This window comes from Papaver somniferum, chromosome 5, assembly GCF_003573695.1.
Source record: "Papaver somniferum cultivar HN1 chromosome 5, ASM357369v1, whole genome shotgun sequence".
Taxonomy (NCBI): Eukaryota; Viridiplantae; Streptophyta; class Magnoliopsida; order Ranunculales; family Papaveraceae; genus Papaver; species Papaver somniferum.
Window position 1 is genome coordinate 174,236,764 of NC_039362.1, and position 18,488 is coordinate 174,255,251.

Below are 18,488 nucleotides of genomic sequence, written 5' to 3' on the forward strand. Positions count from 1 at the left end.
ACATTATCATTACTTTCGTCTTATAATCTTTAAGAAAACTGTTCGAAATTTTTAAGATTTTACTGATTTTATTTTGCTTACCCTGACCTGTCTGTAGCATGAGGCCTTGCGCATTTTCTTAAAATATGACTAATAAGAGGCTCTTTTGTTACAAAACCTATTCAAGCTCATTTGACATAAAATAAGCGAACTTTCATACACTGAAGCATTTTTACAACAACTACAAATTTTTCCTTATCAATACCATCAATATCTACACCATCTCAAAGTAGTTTATGCATAAAATAATTCTGACTTGACTATGCAATGGTCTCCACTTTTTCTATGTTAAGAGTCGTAACAATTTTCAAACACCAAAACTGAACTATGAATGCATGCCCTTTTTAGCGAAATTTTAAAGGGAACAAAAATCAAGTAGACAACAAAGGTTCAACTAACTAACAATTGATATTTTAGTAAGATCAGGAGCTTCAATTTGCTCAAGGATTGCCCTTTCTTCTGGTCCCAAAAGTAATTCAACTTCTCCAAAAACCAAAAACTAACTACATCTTTAAAACACGTAGAGTAAAACAACCTATGATCATATGGAAGGCTAATTACACTCTAACAAAGTATGTTTCATAGAGAAGATGGAGAAAATCCAACAGCCAATGACTAATAATTCAAAGTTTGATCCAAGATTTCCCTTTCTTTTGGTTTATTAAGATAGTTGATTCCCCAAAGATCATCTCATGCAACTTCAAACACAATAAGCAAAATAGTCAGCAACCAATGACTAATCCATTGCAATTGTATTGGATTTTCAATGAGAAATAAGAGACGTCTTAAACAGAATACTGGCTTGCATATCATGAATCACATACCCGTACGTACTCTATAATGTTAAAGAAATAATGCTGTACTTTTTTTAAGTGCAATCAGTTTCTTAATAAAACTAAAAAAAACAAACCCAGTTTTTTTTTCACTCGTAAGAGAATAGGTTTATCCGTTTAGGTTACCATAAATTCACTTGCACAAAAGGCAGAAAAAAATGGCAGCAACGTATTTGCAAGAAAAGCAAACCCTAATCAAAATTATTTAAAAAAAAAAAGAAGTTAGGGTTTGCTCCACCGGTGGAAGAAAATAGGGAAAAAAAATTCTTTGCATCTGTTCACTTCCCTTTCTCCTTGAACCTGAATTCAAATCCAACTGAATTATGACCTAAATCAACATACATGTCTTATCACTATCACTGACTGCACTCTTAATACTGGTAACATCCATCACGACCAACGCCAATTTTAGGTCAAATCCCTGAATCATAGAAACAATCTTTGTATATCCATCCATCATCCTTACTGAATTCCATCTCAGAACAACCTCATGATCCTCTCCGTTCATCACCATTTCGCCACACGTGATCAGTGGCAGCAGCAGTCCATGGACCCTCCTTTCTCGCCAGTTTATCGGCTTAAACGCAGTCGATATCCTTCAACGGACCGTTCCCCAGCGCCGTACAACTGCAAAATACAGCCACCAAATCTTGTCAACACCCATCGTTAACATATCACCAGCACCGTACCTTGTTTGCATGTTGGCTTCTAACAGGTCCAAGCCAATGCCAGGCACGCCTTGTACTCGGCTCTTGAACTCTGGTTAGAGGGATTACGATCAAATGTTTGTCAAATATTATCAAATTGTGTTAGACATGTACATGATATATAGAGCAGTAGGGTGGTTTCAGAAATTACCTGCCTTTAATCTTTCTTTTATTCATCGACCTTTCTTAAAGTTCCTGTTACGACATCAGCTGATGGATTTTGAAGACCGAATTGGAGACTGTTGGAGTCTCGTATGGATTACACGGGTTAAATAGTGCAATACCGTGGATATAACAACAAATATGCAAGGTTAAATAGGAGAAAATGGAAGGTATGAGATCCACATTGGTTATATGAGAAGTGTATTAGTAGAATTCAACGTATTGTAAATTTTCGTTACTATGATGAGTAAACTTACCTTGTCTTGGATGACATGAGCATTGTCAGAAGACATTTCATGTATCTCATTCAGACAGTGACCAAAGCATGAGTTCTCGATGGCCTTGATGATAAAGAAAAGAACTAAGAAGCAAAAAATAAAAAAAATAACAACGGGATTGCAATCACCTAACGTTCCTGATAATTTTCTTGCATATTGCGCCAGTGCAAAATCTTTATGTTCCTTTCGCATTCTCTTTAAAATTACTCTATAATAGATAAACACCTGAATCAATAGTCTAAATTTGTAGATTTTGTTTCCAAATACAAACGTAACTACGGAAACAGAGAACTCTTTATATGCTCGTGGAAAAAATAAAAACATGCATTTGTAAGAACTTAATATGTCACTCCAGTATTCTAATAAGTATACATGGTTTCTGCAACTCTACTTCATATATATATATATATATAGACTGTGCAAGAGTGTGAAATAAATTTTAATAAGCATACATGGTTTCTGGAGTTCGTGGGATTTTTAATAAGCATATATACATGCTTAAATAAATAAGAAAAAAATGATCAAATCACCTTGCTTGGGATTTTGCACGAATAATGGTACGAAAGATACAATCTTTTTCCTTTTTCTCCTTCTTATCAACAACACCATTAGAAGAAAAATTTGAAGTTCAAATCCATTAAACATCTGATATTTTTTTTTGGAGGGAGATGAGAACATAGAATTAATCCATGAATGACCAACTGCTAGTTAACCAAGTAAGACCCAATTTCTGGTATATGAGAAATAAAAACCATGAATTTCTGGTACATGAGAAATCAAAACAATTTGAAGTTCAAATCCATTAAACATCTGATATTTTTTGTGGAGGGAGATGAGAAATCTATGAACGACCAGCAGCTAGTTAACCAAGTAAGACACAATTTCTGGTATATGAGAAATAAAAACCCTAAATTGTTATTAATGCATCTGCAGTACCCTTAAAATCAACCTGACAAAAGAAGTAGATCAATGAAGAATTAAAAACAAAAAACTTAAATAGACAAACCCGTTGCTGCCCTTAAACAAAAGCTGCATTCTGGCTAAATGTTCAAGAAACTGGAAATTTCGTGATCCAATACATAATTAACTTGTTTTGAACCTTTTTTTGTTAGTTCAGGTAATGATAGCTAATAGCTTGATGTACAATCAACTCTTTTAATGGAAAGTATATAAAAAAAATATTGAAGAAGTTTACCTTCTGCTTCCATAGTAAAACAAAAAAAAATTGAAGAATACTAACACAATTCAGTTTAGACTGGTCATACAAATGATGGCAGCATCAGGCACTGTCTAGAACCGAGAACCTAGTACCCTGTCCATATGCAGTAATACTAACATCCCTATCAACACGGAAAACAACCACCAATTTCAACTAAAAATTAAATACTATACACATCCGTGCATAATAAAAAATAAGTCCTTACTATTAATAATCGACAGTGGAGAAAAGAAGACCATGATACTTGCTTTACTTTACTTTGCTGCCCTTAAACAAAAGATGTATTCTATCTAAATGTTCAAGAAACTGGAAATTGGTTGATCTAATACACAATCAACTTGTTTTAAACCTTTTTTTGTTAGTTCAGGGTAATGATAGCTAATAGCTTGATGCACAATCAACTCTTTTAATGGAAATATATTAAAAAAATTGAAGAATTTTACCTTCTGCTTCAATAGTAAAATGAAAAAGATTGAAAAATACTAACACAATTCAGTTTGGACTGGTCATACGAATGATGGAAGCATCAGGCACTGTGTAGAACTGAGAACCTAGTACCCTGTCCATATGCAGTAATACTAATATCCCTATCAACACGGTCAACAACCAACGATTTCAACCAAAAAGTAAATACTACACACCCGTGCATAAGAAAACATCAGTCCTTACTACTAATAATCGGCAGTGGAGAAAAAAAGACCATGATATTTTCTTTACTTTACTTTGCTTTCTAACATTGATATGTATGCGTAAACCTCATCCCGATAATGAGATCAACGTAAGGAATCCAATAAAGATATACTATATTCTGTCAAAGACTTCAAATTATTAACTAAAGTAACATACTCTCAAACAAAGATCACTAACTCGTCTCTATTACTGTAGAAAATGTATGTATAAGCTAAGTGGCCACATATATGAAATGGTTGAACAAACCACATACATGATCAGAAGAATTTAATCTAAATAGAATTTACCTAATTCATAATTTTTCGGTCAATCTTTGTATGATTTTATGGTTTTCTTTCTCCCTTTCCTTAGCTTTTACCTATAAACAATAAAACGTAAAAAAAAAAAAGACCGAAATTAGATATAGCTCAAAATTGGGTTAAGATGTCAAAGAGAGGGGGTATGAAAAGAGTGACTAATTGATAATATGTAACTAAAAACTAAATGAATTGACCCACCACCAAGCATCTTATGCATTTTTATCTAACGCTTCATGTTCCCTTGCTCATCTCCTTCTTCGCTAAGAATGCAACTTAGAACATACATAACCTCAATTACACAAAAATTAAACCACTAAACCTTTATCCTGAGCTAACAGTGTCCTAGGAACCAAATGAATGAGCATGGGCAATGAGAATTGTGAATTGCAAAAAAAAATAAAAAAGTTAACATTTACTATGAATTCCCGCCTGTTGAGTGTATCCAGTGTTCCATTGTTGTCTCTATGCACGTGGAAGCCTAGTTCCAAGCATGTGGTTGAGATCCATAACCTGCGGGCCACACGTTTTGCGCTGCTGGATATGCACCCATCGAATATGAAAAGAGCCCTTGTGGCACAAGAAGAGCTTTGAATGCTGTTTCTAAGCATTCTTGATTGACTGAGTGTCTCCATAAAGACCCAGAAACTACAAAACAGAACCATAAACAACCTCAAGCTTGAGTTTTCCAACCACACTGAGAAAATAATTGTTAATACCAGAAAATTCAAATTTGTGAATTAATAGTTCCTTGCATTTCAACTTAATAACATCAAAAAGAAAACGGTCCCTTCAAATGTCTAGCAGAATAACTTAAATGGAATAATCAAGTGAACAGTCAGCAGAATACATTTTACCAATCTGTCTTATGTTAGAGTGCCGGTATGCAACACAATAAAATCCCTGTTTTCTAAATTGCCTTACATTGTCTAACAAATATGTACCTGATGGAGACCAAATCAGAATATATATATATCAAAAAAATATTGTAAGAGGTTAACATAAACCCACCTTCTAATGGTAAGCCAATTTTGTCCCAAACTTTTAGGACCTGAAAATCACTCAAAATGCAAACGGATTCATAAGAATCAACAGAAACAATGATTTAATTAAAACCATAATACGGTGATCACATACCTTGGTTCATAATACCCTGGATTTCTTCTTTCTAAATGCACAAAACCTTGAATCAACATTAATCTCTGCAAAAAAAAAGATTTGGTTTATAGATTAGGGTGAGGGTTTACGAATAGTAAATAAGGTGTGAGATCAATGATTTATTTTGATTGAAAATATATGTACAATTTGTGTACTCACAAAGCTCGTATTTTCCTGGTCGGGTTTCCAATTTCTACGCTTCTATCACCATAACAACACTTATACAATCAAATATCAAAGCGAGAATTATGAGAAGAAATAGAGAAATGCAAAATAGGGTTAGGGTGTTGTTGCAAAGCTCATACCTTTTCAGTGAAATTCATGGGAAATAAAAAGTACTGTGGAGGTTTAGCCTCATTACTGTTGTTCAAGCAAAAAATAACTTTCTATAATCCAGCGATTTTTACTATTAAGCAAACACTAAGAATATATATGATGAACCCATCCCATCAGAGCATTGGTACAACCAAAAACTCAACAAAAGAAGAAATTAAGGTTAGGGTTTACCAACAAATTAAGGTTAGGGTTTACCAACAAACTATGAATCTTTTGAGAAAATAACGTACCTGGAAAATAAAATCAAACACATTAGGGTTAGGGTTTACCAACAAAATTATGAATCGTATTTGATCCTTTTGAAAATTACATGGTAAAAGAATTAGTCCCCTTTTCAGATTCCCTATCAAAGTATATCACCTGCGACAGAAAAACAAAACAAAACAAATCAATAGTAAATCAAAAAAAACACAGAGAGAATCAAGAAGAAGAAAGGACGGAGAACCAAATAGATGTGATGAATGAACCATCGCGATGGAGAAAGAATTTTTTTGGCGGTGAATAGAGGAGAAGATGACAGAAGAAGAATCTTTTTTTAGGTTTTGTTCTACGTTTTTTTTTCTCTCGATGTTTTTACTTTTTATTTTCTTGGATTTTGTTTTTATTTTCTGGGATAAATAAATTTGTTAATTTTGTGAGTAGAAATCGTTTTTTCTCTCCTTTGTTAATTTTAAAGGAGTTAGATTAGTTTCTAAACAAACCGTCCCCAAGCTGTCAAGCACCGACGTACCGGTATTGGTGTCGTGCCCGCGTCCAACGCGTGTCGGACACAAGACGCACGTGGGGCACCGATACAACGCATGTGTAAAAATCTACACTCCATTTTACTAGTTGGGTAATCTAGTGTGTCATAGAAATTAGAGTAATAGTTAATTTTTATACATGTGGACTAATCTAACAACATAAATTGAGTTTTTTCATATAATTGTGTGGTTAATGTATTTGATATACCATAACATTGTGATTTTTGTATATAAAAGTTATTTAATTAGTATAAATATGAACGGGTCTGTGTCCTGATGATTTTGAGTTTTGAAGGTCCATATGTCTGTATCGTGTCCCGTATCCGCGTCAGTGTTTCTCATCCCCCAAGACTCCCCAAAACCGTTGAGACAAAAGGAGTGGACCCAACTCACCCATAAATGGCCCCTTACTAATTCCCAGAGGGTTGAGTTCCACTGAGCTCTATCACATGATGGTTTTGGGTAGTTTTTTGGACGGTTTGTGCAGAACTACTTTATTTTTCACTCTCAAGCATCTTTTGAGATCCTGCTCGGAAATTCAACTGATGAGATGACTTGATTCGTAATCATCTATGTTGTAAATGATGCGGTTCACTAGGCATCAAAATAATAGGTAGCTAGACAAGGTGTAGGATTTTCAAGCCATGAATATAATGAACACATGTATGACTTCAGTTCCATCAAACAAAATCTCCAGATTTGGTTAGTTCTTACAACATTGTTTTCTTGCACGAGACAAGTTTTCATTTACTCTTTCTATTTTCGACATATAAATATTTTGATAAAAATATTGTACTTTGAACGATTCTTGTCAATACATAATTTCTACATCAGAAGAAACCAGTGTTCGAAATTTATCTCCAATTTAATTTCTTACCTCGTTCGCTGGTACGACGCTTAGACATTTTACTCTTTGGTGATTTCTAAGGTTGATTTGGGTTTATAAGCTTGTCTCTCTCTCTCTCTTTACGCTTGAACTCAATAACCTCCTGAAGAATCCTATTTTTCTGTTGCCTTTCTTTCTCAAGTTTTAGGAAACAAAAAAGAAGTATGTAACAAGGGGTACTTCTGTCAAAGTAAACAAAAATAAAATAAAATTCTTTTCCTACCAACTTGCTTATTTGCTGGACCGAGCTCAACCCACCTAGATAATGTGGAACGATAAAGAGGAATGCAACACAATATTGGTGGAGATGGATGATAATTGACAATATTAAATAGGAGAAATAAGAAAAGATAAAATAGAATTCGTACGAAACGAATAATAAGATTGTATCTTCTAAGACAACGCTATGCCTGGTTATCTAGGCTACTAGATAACTAGAGTTCTAAATAAAGAAAAATACTAAACAAGGAAATAGTGATTATTTGTAAAACAATGTAGATGTCTTATCTCAGTCCACCTTTCTTGAGAAAAACTCGACCTCGATTTCCCATCATAGAACGTGATTCAAGATCAAATAAATGCGGCGCTTCTTGTCATATTCATACTTCAAACAGTAATCTCAAGCCGCTCAACTGTTTATGCGGCTTACCAGAGTCAAATTCAAATCCTATGGATTTGGATCTAGATCCTAAAACGAAGTAGACAAGAAAATTTGTATGATGCGTGTCTACTTTTTCCACAATCAAACACAAAACTCACGTCATTGGTGTTCATAATAGTACCAACCATACGAATAGCGGTCACTAAATTCTTCACTTCTCCTTTTACTTGGTGGACCCAAGATATATCTTTCGCAATAAGATCATCTATCTTATCAACACATGGATTTTGTTTTGAATTAGCACGATCGAAAAGAAAATCACATATTTTGAATTTCTTGTAGTTCACTACTCCTATCTTCAAGTTCTATAAAGGCTTTATGATTTGCAATTGTGAGAGAAACCATAGCGACTGTGAGTAACATATTCCAAGAAACAATGGTATCTTGTAGTTAGATTTTTAAATTCCAAAAGAGTTAGTACACCGAAACGCTTGAACTCATCAGTTGTAGCATCTACTTTTGTCGTAGTATATTGGTCACCATTGATTTTGGGTGCCAAAACTTGAGCCAGAATATTTTGATTTGTTGGTTCCTTGAAGTAATGAAGTGCTTCTGTTATCCTATCTAAATTTCGACGATCGATTGGCACTACTCTAGTTGTAGCATTCATGCAAATACCAATGTCTTGATCGAAATACATGTTGTTTCTTACAAAATCTTTGGCTAACGCCATTCTCTTCATGTGTAAAGAAAATTCGACCACGAATTCTTCCAGCATAATTTTTAGTAATCATTTCTTTGTCAAATCGATAATGATTCACAAATGTAGACATACACAACGAAGTAAAATAATCCCAATAAGTTGATTCAACAAGTTGATTCTTGCTAGGTTATGAGACATGTTTGTTGTATACGAGCGATTAACAACTAGATTTTCTCAACAATAAGATAAAGAAGATAATTCAAAATCAGAATCTACTAAATCATTAGGTTCATCAAGATTTGAACACTCACTAATAACATCTAGTGATGATTTATGCGAAACCTCTTTGACATGATTTTCTTCTTCTTTCTTTTGAGTAGTAACTTCCATAAATTCTTCATCAACTGATACTACTGAAACAACATCAATACTCTTAGATAATGGAGAATCCTCTTTAGTCTCTATATTGACATTTTTTTCTTAACGTTGTGAAGAAGATTCTTCTTTGGGAATACCGAAATACGCCATGATAAGCTTGATTCTTTTTTTATTTCCGAAAAGACTAGCTGCATTGATTTACAATATCGTTACATTGATTTACAATCTTCTTATATTTATTTACAACTTGCTGAAATCTTGTCAAGATTGGAATGAATATTACTCTTTTTTCTCATTGTTTAAAACGGATAAAACTTTTAGAAGTAGGAAAGAAAACTAGGTGTGTGTGTTTTTTTTTTTGGTTTGAGTTGTAGAATCAATACCTAGGATCAAATTTTAGATAAGAATTTAATTTTTTTGGCTCTGGTGTCAACTAATGTAGAACGATAAAGAGGAATACAATACGGAGATTGTTGGAGATGGGAGTCGACGAAAAGGATGATAATTGACAATATTAAAGAGGAGAAATATGAAAAAATAAAATATAATTCGTACGAAACGAATAATAGATTGATAATAATATGATTGATAAAAGATTGTATCTTTTAAGGCAATCATATGCTTGTTTATATAACATACTAGATATCGAAGATAACTAGAGTTCTAAAAAAAGAAAAATAACAAACAAGAAAATAATGATCTTGTAAAACAAGGTAGCTAGATTTCCTACATCACTAGCCCTTTCCTCAAATTTTTGAGAACTTAGTGTCTCAACTAAGACATTCTCTGACGGACTGATTTGAACAAACATCCATACTTTTGAGCAACCCCCTGCGATCCATAACATATATGTTAACATTGATATTAAGCATCTTACCTTTATGAATCATATTTTGGAAAACCTTGACGTACCTAATGAAGGTTGAAGTAAGCGGGTCATCTTCCATCTCCTGCAAATGGCCCACGAAAATACTCAGCACCTGAATATAAAGTTTATACCAGATTATAAGAAAGTTCGAGTGAGAACCTATAAGGAACGTGTTTGCTGTTTGAATCTCCTAGAGCATCTATAACATACCCAAAAGCTGAGAGTGATTTTTTTTGTTCTTATTTTATTCTAGCGGGTCCCCCTCAGTTTAAGTTTTGTCTAGCCTCTCACTGCCAGCATCGAGAGGCTACTTGGGTGAAACGTGAAGCTCTTTTTCACAGTGGAGATACTCGGGTCAAACGTGATTTTTCACAGTGGAGCTACTCGGTACTCGAAGTTTCCCATATTCAGCAGCGTCGAAGTCGACAACTGCTGTTGTGAACCCAGCTGAAATGTCTTCCTATTTTAACAGACGACATCTGTAGAACACCCTAACATTTCCTTTCATCTCTAGGAGTTGGTTATGCAGTTTCTATCTCTCTGTTTGTTTCTCCAAGAACTTCCTTCTCAAGTCATCACATTCACGTTGCAGACCTACTGAACATTTTTCTTATTCAGTGAGATGCATAATATACATTCAATAAATATGAGAAATTTTCTTATTCAGTGAGATGCATATTGTACATCTAATAAAAATATAAAGATCAACTGAATCTCGTCAACTAACCGATGCTTGAACAGCAGACGCCATCTGACTCAAATCAGCGGCTTCTCGAGAATTTAGGGTCACCAAATATTCCTCGTACTTGGAAACTCGATCTATCAAGATTTTAACTTGCAAGAGCTGGTAATCAAGATTTTCTCTAGATTTTTGGAAATCGTTCTTTTTATCTTTAATTTTCAAAAATATGAAATCCATCATCTAAGGAAATCCCATAGTTGTTTATTTCTCTTTCTTTGTTGGAGATACACAATCGTCGTACATTACGCTCGAAGTCGAAATATTGCGTCATACACGTAATCAAATGTGAACATTTTGTCTTTAATTGCACATGTTTTAACCAATGGTCATTGAAGATATCCATGAGCTGGTATAAGATATGAAAGATGAACAATATTTCTATTAGTTTGACCCTAAATTATAAATCCGAACCTCGAGTCTAACCGAATCTCAGGATACTGCCACACTTCAATTAAGTTGTACCCATCAATATTACAATGATTGTAAAACTCATAATCGGAATATCCATTTTACCATTGTTTGTTCGCGCGAGAGTGTCTTATAAAACCTATGTTTTTTCACCAACGATTTTTTGATTTTTTTTTATCGCTTTTAAATTATAGTCTTTTTATCATTAATCTTTAAAAAAAATTATTTGTTAATACTGTTTTTTGTAAAAGAAATGTTAATATATTAAAAAGAAAACTTCAATACGGTTACAAGAAAAATTATTTGTTTAACTAGTTTTTTTAAAATACATCAACTTGAAGTGATGTTTCAATTTTCTTAGTTTTTTTTTTATGTTTTAGTAAATTTTATATCAATATAAAGGACGAAAGACAAATTTTGAAAATCCCATGCTGCTTTGGTTACAACTATGCATGATGAGTGTGAACATGGCAAGACTGATATTTGATCAATAAACAACTTTTGCTATTATATTGTAGATTTTAAAAGAGTGAATAATTCAAGCACAAGTTTAGTGAAAAAAGAATATCTGAAATTCTCGCTCCAAAGATGGGGCAAATGTTCATTCTTTTGAAAAAAAAGCACTTTCTTCAAGATATTTTATTTTGTCAATGTATTGAGTTATTTCCAATTAATTAATCAAATTAAACATGAAGCTATGTGTAGAGAACTTTTGTTTAATTTAATTTTAATCAACATCAAGGAAATGTTTGTTCTGAAGATGTTGTTAATTTGTCCTTTCAACAAACCATGGTGAATTGGAAAAAGATGTTAATTTTTCCTTTTTACATCAGAAGAAATCAATGTTAGAAATTTATCTCCAATTTCATTTATTACCTCGTTTGCTGGTATCACGCTTAGACATTTTACTCTTTGGTGATTGCAAAGGTTGATATGGGTCTTTTAGCTTGTCTCTCCTTACGGTTGAACTCCATAACCTCCTGAAGAAGCCTATTTTTTGTTGCCTCTCTTTCTCAAGCTTCGGGAAACAAAAATGAAGTATGTAACAAGGGATACTTCTGTCAAAGTAAGAGAAAAACAAAATCAAAATGGTTGTCCTACCATGGCTTTGACTTTCTCAAGCTCACTGACAACTTGCTTATTTATTAGACCGAGCTCAACCCTCCTAGCCAATGTAGAACTATAAAAAGGAATGCAATACGAACATTGCCAGAGATGAGAATTGACGAAATTATAATTGACAATATCAAAGAGGAGAAATAAGAAAAGATAAAATAGAATTCGTATGGAACGAATAATATGATTGATAAAATATTACATTTCTAATATGATTGATAAGGATGATATAATTGACAATCCCATGCATGTTTATGTATGGTACTAGATACCTAAAATAACTAGAGTTCTAAATAAAGAAAAATACTAAACAAGAAAATAATGATAACTTATAAAACAAGGTAGATGTCCTACGTCAGTCCAAATAATGATAACTTGAACCAGAAAGACGAAAAAGAGAAATCTTGTTTCTAAATAGATGATCCAAAATTCATGAATAAGAAAAGTCTTGTTTCCACGTTTCTATTGTATGTCTGTTAAAATAATCATAGAATTAATAAGACCTTACATCCATCATCTCTCATGAAGAATCACACACTAATTCAGAAATGTAAAATTTTATTTAGTTCTCCATAGTCACTCACATATCTTGTCAGTACCCATTGAACCTTGACGATCTACCTTCTTTCCCGGATCTTAAACCCCATTCATGTATATATACTTCATCAGAACCATTTTCTTTCGAATACTCTTTATGTATGGGTCACGTTAATTTTTTTTTTGTTCCAATATAGTAAAATGCATTTATTTTTGTATTATGTACTAGCTTGTCTTGCAGTTTAATTTCTAATAATTGCATATATTGAACTTTCATTATAAGTTTTTTCAGAGACATTATATATTCCTAGACTGATTCTCATAATTAATCAAGACTGCTTGAAATGATTTCTTCTACAATAGCATATCTACAAGTTAGGTTACAAGCCATTCTTCCTCGTTACATGCATCTATTAATTCAGACAATGCTATGAAAATGCTCTTTAATTTTACAAATTAATTATAAGTTACCTATTAGTTGTAGTTAACATTCGTAGTTCATTCACAAGAAACCATTATAGAATTGATTTATTAAAGGCATACACAATTCGTAGGTAACTTATACTCGCTATCTCGACAAGTATGTTAATATGATGAGTAAATTTCCTACTCATGCCTGATTCTCTACAATTTGTTTCAGAATATATATAATATTTAACATTATAAGCTACGTAGCAAGTGCCAAATTCATGCGCATTTATATTCTAACACCTAATCTTTCGATATTTGGTTGGCGCCCAATCTTCCACTACATAACATGTTAACCGACATTCAACTTTCAATGTCTTTTAAGACATGCCAATTTCCAGGTTCTAGAACGCGTACAATTCTTATTGCAAGAATTATGTTCATGTCATACAACATTTATCTCAACGATTATGATAAATTTGGTTATAAAATAACCTAATAACTAGATAATCTTATAACTTTGTTATCATATATTTTTTCTTGTTTAACGACGAAGCTAAGATCATGCTCATAGAGACAATTAAGAAATGAGAGAATGAACTTACGGAAGTGTAAGGAATAAATCCATAAATTTAAATTTGGAAACACTTTTAAAAACAGGTAATCTAGTACCTTTTGTAATTAACAGGGATCTAGGGCAGAATCGGCCCCAAACTTAACTTTGGAGTCGTTGACAATAGTGGAGCAGTGGAGGCAACTAACCCTCTTAGGCACTTACCATTACTTGGTCCGTGCCTAGTCGTATTCAGTTCCTCTTGGAAGCAACTCCAGGCCCGGACCAATTCGGCCTAACACATAACAGTATAAGCCTCACATCAGTAAGGCTGGCCTAAAAGGGCATCAAATATTTTAGTGAGACCAACTTGAAAAAGAATTTCTCTGTTACCGATCTCACTCCAATTTCATTTGGGGGAATCGACACCAGTTCAAGTAAGTAATCGAAACCCTAACTTACCATTTCCAATTCCATTTTGTGTGCTTATATTCAATTGAAATCGAGAAAATAATACCATAATCGCAAACTGGGTTTTTAATATTGGTTTGTCTCATTTGCCTTTAAGGTGTTTGTCAAAATGGCTAGGAGAATATTGAATGAAGCAATGAGTAAAATTGTCAATGGGCAGAGGAGAAATGGAGTTACATCCAGTTTGCAACCTGTATCTGGTCTAATATCATCATTTTTCAACGGAGGTAACTAACTCGCAAGCTTATTATCTCCATTGACATTGTAGAACTGGTTGGGTATACTTCTTGTAAAGTTGCTGAATAATTAAGTTATAAGCATCTTTGAAATGCATTCAATTCAAAATTTTCGGATAGAAAAAGAGATGTTTATTGCAAAATCATTTGTTATGTGATACAACTAAAGGACCTGCCCTGTAACTAAACTTGAGAATCGATGCAAAAGTAGGTGATTTCACATGGGGAATCGTATCCAGTAAGGATTAATAATATTCTGGTTTGATCCATGAGTGAAATGAATCCAGACCGTTTACACCAGAATGTACTGACTAGCTCTTGAACATCGTTTTTGCGTTAGGTTACTGTGATGTCTTTGACTCGACCGATAATTCTGTAGGCACAAAACCTGTTGCCACTAGATTTTCATCTCAAAGAAGGCTATTTCCTGCTGTTCCTAGGCCATACATTAATCTGGGCGGTTTTTGTGTATTACATGAGCTTCGTGCCTACCTAATCCTGCCTATTGTATGTCTTAGATGCATTATTTTTTTGTTCTTGTGAACTTCTTTGTGTTTGGCTACTTGACATGAGCACTTTATAATCAATACATATCTGTTAACACCAGAATGGACACTGTTAACACCAGAATTTACTGGTGTATCTCTCGAGGTTGAAATCCTAAACATCATTTTTGTGTTAGGTTACTGTGATGTCTTTTGATTCAACGATAATTGTATAGGCACAAAACCAGTTTCCACTAGATTTTCATCTCAATGAAGGCTATTTCCTGCAGTTACTTGTCCATATGTTAAATCTGGGCGGTTTTTGTGTACCAGCATGAGCTACGTGCCTACCTAATCCTGCCTATTGTACATCTTAGATGCATTTTTTATTTTTTCTTGAGAACTTCTTTGTGTTTGGCTACTTCGACATGAGCAGTTTAAAATCAATACATATCTGTGGTTATTCACTGCAGGAAGATCTTTTGTTTCTACTCCAATTGATGTTTTGGATCAGGAGGAAGCCATAGAACCAGGATTGTTGGCACTGAAAGATGGACATTCAGGGTTGCCCAATAAAAAGAAATCGGCCTCGTCGTCCAAGTGCTCGGAAATTCTTAGCTACATGGGAGGCCTGGATGGTGACCAAAACCAATTGATCAAGAAGTTGGTTAACTTTAGGATGAAAGAGGGTCAAAGAACAAAATCTCGTGCTGTTCTGTATCAAACTTTCCGTCGCCTAGCTCGAACAGAACGCGATGCAATCAAACTGCTGGTTGACGCCGTAGAGAATGTTAAGCCCATATGCGAAGTCAAAAAAGTTGGGGTAGCAGGTAGTCTTTATGATGTCCCAGGGATTGTATCTAGGGATCGTCAGCAAACTTTAGCTATTCGCTGGATTCTTGGAGAAGCAGGTTCCAAAAAAGGGAGCAAGAAGGCAAGTACGGAGGAATCTCTCTCTGCTGAGATACTGAATGCTTACCGTAAGAGGGGAGGTGCACGTAAGAAAAGGGAGACTCTTCATGGACTTGCTTCAAGCCACCGAGGTTTCGCACATTTCAGATGGTGGTAAAACGTTAAATTCCCCAGTTTTTCGTTGGTCATTTTTGTGAGTTTTGCTCTTGGACTTTTCAACTAGTTTTTGCCTTTTTGGTTAGTGTCTGGATAATTTTTCCTTATACTTAGAATCAATGGAAACAAATAAAACTGCAGCACCTGATCCTGTGAGCTCTGTGCTTTCCATTTCCCACTCGAAGTAGATGGGTTTTACATTTATGTTGTTTTTGTATAACTTCTAATATTCAATTGCAGTTCCTGTAGTTCTGTTTCTCCAAGTTTTTCCTGTTTTTAGCTTTGAAGTGCATGAAATCTGAAAACATGGTGCTTATATTGTGTCTTAGAATTGTTCAACAGGCTGAAAACATCAAATAAAGCCCATTAACGTTTAGTTCCTTTTCATTCAAAGCCTGCTTTGCCTTTGTATATCATAGGATTGGGTTTTGCCTTGCTTTTTTACCTTGGCTAGTTGGCTGTGACTAGGCCTGTCAATGGATACCGATTTTCCGTTATCCGATACCGATAATCCGTTAGCCGTTACTGCTACCATCCGACATAGCGGTAAACGGATATCCGATACCGATAAGCTAACGGATAATCCCTTCTTAACGTAACGGTAGTGGCAGAGCCTATTTCCGTTAGGTTTAGTTCCGTTATCCGCTAACGTGCGTACTGCACGTGTAAATTTTTATACGTTATGTATTGTTTGGTTTATCTCATCTCATTCTTCTGTTCTTCACTTCGAGTTTCGACACAACAGAGAAGTTCTCAGAGAGAAAAAGAGAGAAACTACGGATGCTGAATCAAGCATCGTCTTCTCTGCCTTAGAAATCATCATCTTCTCTGTGTGATTACTGATTAGAAACTAGGGTTCTCTTCTTCATTTTCCTTTGAGTTTAATCTCAATCTTCAAAACTCAATTTCAATTTAGGGTTTCTGAAATTAGGGTTCACAATTTCAGATTTGTGAAATTAATCATGTCCCAAAGCGAAAGAGGAGCATCAAACCATGTTGGGTCTTCACAAAATCTCTCTATTTCAGTTGCATCACATTTACCTGCTGCTGCTGCTGCATCCAACCAAGTTCAAGCTTCTGGAGTGAATTCAACACCTGCTTCTATTACACCTGCAATTCGTCCTAGAGAAGAAGAAAAAGAAGATGTAGAAGTAGATGAAGACCCAGTTATAGTTGAAGAGAAGAAAAAAATGCGCTCAGTAAGGTCTGATGTATGGGTTGATTTTGAAAGGAAGGTTGGAAAGAAGACAGTAAAAGGTGGGAAGGAGGTTGGGGTACTGATAGCTGAATGCAAACACTGTCACAAGAGAATACCTGCTCCCAGTAACCAAGGAACCAGCCGCTTGCATTACCATGCCAAAATCTGCAAAGAAAAGCCTGACAATAAGAAAGGACAAAGCAAGATTACTTCTCTCAAAACAGGTAATGCTCAAACCAAGTTAGCAAATTGGAAGTTTGACACTAGTTGCCAAAATGATTGCTAAACATGGTTATCCAATCACTATAGTTGAGCATCCTTATTTTAGAGAGTTTGTTAAGTCTTTGAATCCTACTGCTAAGCTTTACACTAGGAATACAGTTAGGGAAGACATCATGAGACTAACAACTGAGTTCAAACTGCAATTACAAGAAAAATTTGAGAATATTACATCTAAATGTAGTTTAACAACAGATATGTGGTCATGTAAGCATACAAAGGATGGTTATTGTTGTGTGACACTGCATTACATAGATGAGGAGTGGAAACTGGTTAAGAAAACACTAGCATATACTTTAGTGCCATCACCACACTCTGGAGAGGTTCTAGCATCTGTAGTGAAATCAGTGTGTCTACAATGGAACATAAACAATAAGCTTTTTGCTGTAGCTGCTGACAATGCTAGCTCCAACAATGTTATGATGGAACAGCTGAAGAAATGGCTTGATAGCAAAGACTGTTTAGTTCTTAATGGGAATATGTTCCAAATGAGGTGTTGTAATCATATATTGCACTTAATTGTTGGGTGGGGAATGAGAGTAGCTGCTCCATTTATAGATGCAGTTAGAGAGTGTGTAAAATATGTCAAGTCAACTCAGGCTAGAAAAGAGAGATTTGAATGTGCAATTTCCCAAGTTAAGCTTCCTGCTTCAAGGTCTGTCGGTTTAGATGTGGATACCAGGTGGAACTCCACCTTTAAGATGCTAAAGGATGCAATTTTTTTAGACAAGCTTTTGCTAGGCTAGCTGATTTGGATGATGACTTCAAGATACTACCAACCTCTAAGGAGTGGCAACAAGGAGTACACATATGTGAATGTTTGGAATTGTTTGATGTCCTTTCAACCAAATTTGCTGGGATTAAGTATCCCACAACAAATTTGTATTATAATGGGGTTCAAGAAGTTAATAGATGCATTAAGCTATGGGAATCAAGTGATCATGAGTATATCAGAGACATGGCCAAGAATATGAGGATAAATTTGATAGCTACTGGAAAGAAAGTAACACTTTGATGGGAATTGGAGTTGTTTTGGATCATAGGTACAAATCTAAATGGGTGGAGTTTGTTATGAAGAGAGTATATGGTG

The 18,488-nt window shown here is 34.5% G+C and overlaps 2 protein-coding genes and 1 long non-coding RNA gene across 11 annotated transcripts; 1 reads left to right on the forward strand and 2 right to left on the reverse strand.

Moving 5' to 3' along the window:
- Positions 1-882: 882 nt before the first annotated feature.
- LOC113283719 lies at positions 883-2,110 on the reverse strand. Its single transcript, XR_003327590.1, has 2 exons — positions 1,731-2,110; positions 883-1,631 (listed from the first exon to the last, which is right to left on the reverse strand). It is a non-coding gene; the product is annotated as an uncharacterized LOC113283719 (long non-coding RNA).
- Positions 2,111-2,124: 14 nt separating this feature from the next.
- LOC113283720 lies at positions 2,125-6,300 on the reverse strand. Of its 9 annotated transcripts, none has more exons than XR_003327596.1 (6): positions 5,542-6,300; positions 5,362-5,426; positions 5,236-5,275; positions 4,644-4,872; positions 4,216-4,286; positions 2,125-2,227 (listed from the first exon to the last, which is right to left on the reverse strand). XR_003327596.1 is itself a non-coding variant. In XM_026533049.1 (5 exons), exons 2-5 carry the CDS (start codon positions 5,369-5,371, stop codon positions 4,283-4,285), a joined length of 270 nt encoding a protein of 89 aa, XP_026388834.1. In that variant the 5' UTR covers positions 5,372-5,426; positions 5,542-6,300; the 3' UTR covers positions 4,043-4,282. The 9 variants fall into 9 exon arrangements, 2 of the variants coding, with proteins under 2 accessions (XP_026388834.1, XP_026388833.1); XR_003327598.1 differs by having other exon boundaries at positions 4,426-4,872; XR_003327593.1 differs by having other exon boundaries at positions 2,132-3,797.
- A 7,658-nt stretch (positions 6,301-13,958) lies between these two features.
- Positions 13,959-16,184, forward strand: LOC113283721 (ribosomal protein S7, mitochondrial-like). The gene is made up of 3 exons (XM_026533050.1): positions 13,959-14,098; positions 14,230-14,359; positions 15,327-16,184. The coding sequence occupies exons 2-3, from the start codon at positions 14,242-14,244 to the stop codon at positions 15,920-15,922; spliced, it is 714 nt and encodes a 237-aa protein (XP_026388835.1). The 5' UTR covers positions 13,959-14,098; positions 14,230-14,241; the 3' UTR covers positions 15,923-16,184.
- The last annotated feature ends 2,304 nt before the right edge of the window (positions 16,185-18,488 follow it).

Coding starts and splice junctions, on each gene's coding strand:
- LOC113283721 (XM_026533050.1), top strand. CDS start 14,242: ATGGCTAGGAGAATATTGAATGAAGCAATGAGTAAAATTGTCAATGGG. Junction 14,360..15,326: donor ATCATCATTTTTCAACGGAG/GTAACTAACTCG, acceptor TATTCACTGCAG/GAAGATCTTTTGTTTCTACT.
- LOC113283720 (XM_026533048.1), bottom strand. Junction 4,873..5,235: donor AATTGGCTTACCATTAGAAG/GTGGGTTTATGT, acceptor TCTGTTTTGTAG/TTTCTGGGTCTTTATGGAGA. Junction 4,287..4,643: donor TCAACAGGCGGGAATTCATA/GTAAATGTTAAC, acceptor TATTGTTTATAG/GTAAAAGCTAAGGAAAGGGA.